General features: G+C 54.5%; 1 protein-coding gene across 3 annotated transcripts in view; it reads left to right on the plus strand.

Annotated features, from left to right (window-relative positions):
• Nucleotides 1–4,761, plus strand: part of MRC2 (mannose receptor C-type 2) — a 51,020-nt gene that overhangs the window by 44,055 nt on the left and 2,204 nt on the right. For all 3 annotated transcript variants that reach the window (XM_077780417.1, XM_077780418.1, XM_077780419.1), the window contains exons 21-27: nt 2,345–2,459; nt 2,582–2,745; nt 2,892–3,000; nt 3,548–3,786; nt 3,935–4,103; nt 4,183–4,332; nt 4,431–4,550. In XM_077780417.1, the coding sequence (XP_077636543.1) occupies nt 2,345–2,459; nt 2,582–2,745; nt 2,892–3,000; nt 3,548–3,786; nt 3,935–4,103; nt 4,183–4,332; nt 4,431–4,550 (1,066 nt within the window). The remainder of the gene's footprint in view (nt 1–2,344; nt 2,460–2,581; nt 2,746–2,891; nt 3,001–3,547; nt 3,787–3,934; nt 4,104–4,182; nt 4,333–4,430; nt 4,551–4,761) is intronic.

The raw sequence follows: 4,761 nt of genomic DNA on the forward strand, positions 1-4,761 counted from the left end.
ATGCCCATCACCCCCCTCCCCCTCCCCCCCCACCCCTATTAGCCCTGTTTGTTCTCAGCATTCAACAGTCTCTCATGGTTTGCATTTGGAAGATTTTTTGAAATACCATTTAGGAAATTCTTTTCCCAAGGGTTTTGAGTGTGCAGAGAGGAAAGTTTGGGGGAATAACATGAATCTGAAGGGATGCTTCCAAACAGGTCTTCAAAATGTTCCTTTGAGAGTGTGAATTTCTTTCCAAAAGTGATTACTTCTGCACTTGTGGGTTGATTGATCATATCTGATTAGACCTTCATTGTTTTTATCTTGTGGCCTACAAGAGTTTGTCCCAGGAAGAGAGGAGCATGATTTTCCTGTTTGCGCCGGCCATCAGGAGTATGAGCTTTAGTCCATGCTTGCTTTGGCCGAGGTTGTAAAACCACTTAGCCGGATTGTGAGGATTAGATTAGTTAACACTAGATCATATAATCCGTAAATCGTTGTCCTGTAATGGAGTGCAGCCAGCCCTTGGTGTCAGGGAGCTCTTACAGTCTTTAGAATATTCAAGGGAATATTATACCTTTTCTAGAAACAAACTCATGTATTATTAAAACTTTGGAAAAAACAGAAAAAAAGAAAATGAAACTCATCCTTTCCAGAAATAACCACCATTAATATTTATTGCTCTGCTTCCTGCCTTTTTCCACACAATTGAGATCGTACTGCCTAATGCGATCAAACTTCTCAGTGCTGTATTTTGAGCATTTTTCTCATGTCATTACCTTTTCAAAAACTTATTCTTGTGGTTTCTTCTGTCTGACATAAAACAGAGTATATTGTATGTATGTAATTGGTCTCCTTCTTTCAAAAAACCTTTTTTTAAATGTTTATTTATTTTTGAGAGAGAGGCAGGGTTGGGGGGAAGTGGAGGGGGCAGACACAAAATCCAAAGCAGGCTCCAGGCTCTGAGCTGTCAGCACAGAGCCCAATGCAGGGCTTGAACTTACAAAGTGTGAGATCATGACCTGAGCAGACGTCAGATGCTTAACCGACTGAGCCACCCAGGCAACTCTAGCTGGTCTCTTTCTTAATGTATCAACATCATTGTACAGATACTAGTTACTCCCCAGTCAGAAGCCTTTGAATTATGCGAGGCTGTTTGCTCCTTCACTTCCTGGCCCCAGACATCTTGCTCTACTTGTTCTTTGCCTTCTTTGCAGCCCCATAGCATTTGGATGTAGGGAGAGAGAGTAAGGGTCTGCCTCTCCCACTGGCCTTAAGCTCCTGGAGGCCAGGGCCACTGGCTCCTGACGTATCACTAAATACACTTGCACATGATAGGAAGTCCCTTAGTGTTTGTTGGGGTGAGCCGAATACTTTCTCTCTTTAACTGCTGATACTTGCTGATACTGATGTGACCTTGCCGCTTCTCATTTTATGACTAATTATTTTGCTAGCTATTTAGAGGAGGCTTCAGAGTATCTCTGAACTACTTCTGTGAAACCAGATGCATGGGCTTTGTGATAAAACCTCCCCCAAACTCTTGCATTATTTCTGGGTTTAACGTTTTCTACCCCAAATCTGATATTTGCATCAGTAAGCTGATGGGAGAGCTAATCATAATAGTAGTACTAAGAGCTTTTACTTGTTAAGCACCTGCTCCACTCTGCTCTTTAACCCTTAAAATAACCCCAAAAGACAGATTGTTTTATTCCCATTTTACAGAAAGGTTAAGTTAGATCTGGAATCTGAGAGGCACGCCCCCCGGCCCTCTGTGACTCCAAAGCTTCCTTCCTTTCTTTCTCCCCCATCCTGCCAAGGAAGAAATTACTGGAAATCATTCATTTCAAATAGTCTTCACTTGAAAGATTTCCCACACAGGGTTCCTTTGGCCTTATGGAAGTAGTGGAGGTGGGAACAGAGAAACAAATATTATAGAGTTACAAGCTGCTGCCTACAGAGATCATTCAGAAGTAAAGATGTCATACAAGCGAGCATGAGTTCATGGAGTAAAATAGTGGATTTCAGGCAACTCTCAGAAATGTGTTTAGCTGAAATTGAGAAAGACCTTGTCTCCATGCGTAGCCCAGGTGCTACTGTCATAGGTAATAGAGACTTTGGTGGCCCAAAGAAATCCTGCCACTTACAAATTCCCCCAAACGTAGATAAGTGTGTGAGAACATGGGGCGCCGGGCTGAGAGGGCACCAGAGCCTTGCTCAAGGAGCCCCAGATGTCCTGGTTCTGATTTATTGTTCTCACAGCCTTCAAAGCCTCCCAGGACCTGCCGCTGAGGGCTCTGCAGCGGAGTTTCTGGGTTTGTGGGGCAGGGCGGTGGGGCGGGACATCACGCCTCCCCCTCCGCCCCAGTGTTTCCGAATCCAGGGCCAGGACCCTCAGGACCGGGTGAAGTGGTCAGAGGCACAGTTCTCCTGTGAACAGCAAGAGGCCCAACTGGTCACCATTGCAAACCCCTTAGAGCAAGGTAGGGCCAGCCCATGGGAAGGCCCCAGTATCCTGATACGATCCCCCCAAGATGGCTAGAGCTGAGCGAGCAAGAGGCTGCTGCCCTGTCGCTCATAATTCTCTCTTCTGGGGGGGCTGTAGCGTTCATCACAGCCAGCCTGCCCAATGTGACCTTTGACCTTTGGATTGGCCTCCATGCCTCTCAGAGGAACTTCCAGTGGGTGGAGCAGGAGCCTCTGCTGTATACCAACTGGGCACCTGGGGAGCCCTCTGGCCCCAGCCCTGCTCCCAGTGGCAACATACCGGTGAGGAAGGCCCTCCCTCGGCACCCCCACCCCAGCCTGCCGCACTTGCCTTCACTCCCGGGGTCCCCCTCTCTTGCAGCCTCTTTGCTCAGAGTGGCACAAGGGGAGAGCTGCCGGGGCTCCCCTGAGCAGTTCCTTTCCCCCAGACCAGCTGTGCGGTGGTCTTGCACAGCCCCTCCGCTCCCTTCACTGGCCGCTGGGACGATCGGAGCTGCGCGGAGGAGACACATGGCTTCATCTGCCAGAAGGGCACGGGTACGTGTCACCCGCGAACTTGGAAGACATCAGCACTGGGGCCAGACGCTGTGGGCCATGCCAGGAGGACTGAAACATAGTCTCATAGACCCAGGACCCCCCCTGAGGTCACCCCCAGAGTCTAATCTCTGCTTGGGAAGCAGATGGGCCGAAAGGCCAGGCGCCAGTCAGAGGAAGAGGCAGTGGAGTGCCGAGGGGTCTCGGGAGGAAGGTTTGGGGGTACGGAGGGCTGACCAGGGGCAGCTAGACACTGCGCCTGCCTAGTGTCAGGAACCTGAAGTTCCGCGTCTGAGGCGCCTGTGGCCCCATGCGTGTTCTGTGTCGGTTCCTGGGGTAGGACTAGGTCAAGGCTCCAGCTTGCTTCTCTGTTTATCAGCGAGAATCTATTGTTAGTAATGGTGGCTAACACTTCCTGTTAGTCTGTGCCAGGCACCATGCCCGACAGGGACCTGGTCTCTGCCTGATGGCTGGAGCTCCCTCAGCTTCGTGCCTGGGAGTGGGGTGGGGGAGGCAGAGCCTGGCCTGAGCTCCGTCCCCTTCCCTGTAGACCCTTCCCTGAGCCCATCCCCAGCAGCAGCGCCCCCTGCCCCGGGCACTGAGCTCTCCTACCTCAACGGCACCTTCCGGCTGCTGCAGAAGCCTCTGCGCTGGCACGATGCCCTCCTGCTGTGTGAGAGCCGCAACGCCAGCCTGGCCCGCGTGCCTGACCCCTACACCCAGGCCTTCCTCACGCAGGCTGCCCGAGGGCTGCGCACCCCACTCTGGATCGGGCTGGCCAGTGAGGAGGTGGGCCCCCAACGCCTGTCCTGGCGCCGGGCCGGGGACCGCTCCCCTGATTTCCCTCCGTCTCCTCTCAACTCCTTGCCTTACCTTACCCGCCTTCCCCCACCCGCTGGCCCCCTTCCTTGCACCCTGATGGCCCCCTCGTGCCCAGGGCTCCCGGCGGTACTCCTGGGTCTCGGAGGAGCCGCTGAGCTACATGAGCTGGCAGGACGGGGAGCCCCAGCAGCCGGGGGGCTGCGCCTACGTGGATGTGGATGGGGCCTGGCGCACCACCGGCTGCAACACCAAGCTACAGGGCGCTGTCTGTGGCAGGAACAGTGGTGAGTGCCCAGCCGCTGGGGCCGAGGGGCGGACAAGGCGCTCTGGGACGCTTCTTCAACCCTGCACCCTGCACCACAGGGCCCCCTCCTCCCCGAAGAATAAGCTACCACGGCAGCTGTCCCCAAGGGCTGGCCGACTCTGCCTGGATTCCCTTCAGGGAGCATTGCTACTCCTTCCACATGGAGCTGCTGCTGGGCCACAAGGAGGCGCTGCAGCACTGCCAGAGAGGTGGGCTGGGGCCTCGTGGGTGGTGTGTGGTCTCTGCCACCCCCCCCACCCCCTCGGGGAGACCTGTCTGCCCTGACATGGGCCTCTCTTGTGTCCAGTGGGTGGGGCAGTCTTATCCATTCTGGATGAGATGGAGAACGTGTTTGTCTGGGAGCACCTGCAGAGCTCCGAGGGCCAGAGTCGGGGTGCCTGGCTGGGCATGAACTTCAACCCCAAAGGTGGGTGTCCTGTGTGTGGCCTTGGGAGGGTGAAGCCTCAGGGTGGAGGGGGAAAGCCCTCCACCAGGGCTTGGTGGGGGTGAGGACCTGGGGGGGGTGGGCATTGGTTCTAGAACAGGCCTGCTCTCTTGCATCCGCTCCTGCTCCACCTTGTCTCCCCCCCCCCCCCCCCCCCCCCCCTGGCCTTCTTTCCCCCAGAGGGCGCCCCGTC

The sequence above is a fragment of the Crocuta crocuta genome, unplaced genomic scaffold, assembly GCF_008692635.1.
Source record: "Crocuta crocuta isolate KB4526 unplaced genomic scaffold, BGI_CrCroc_1.0 scaffold288, whole genome shotgun sequence".
Lineage (NCBI taxonomy): Eukaryota > Metazoa > Chordata > Mammalia > Carnivora > Hyaenidae > Crocuta > Crocuta crocuta.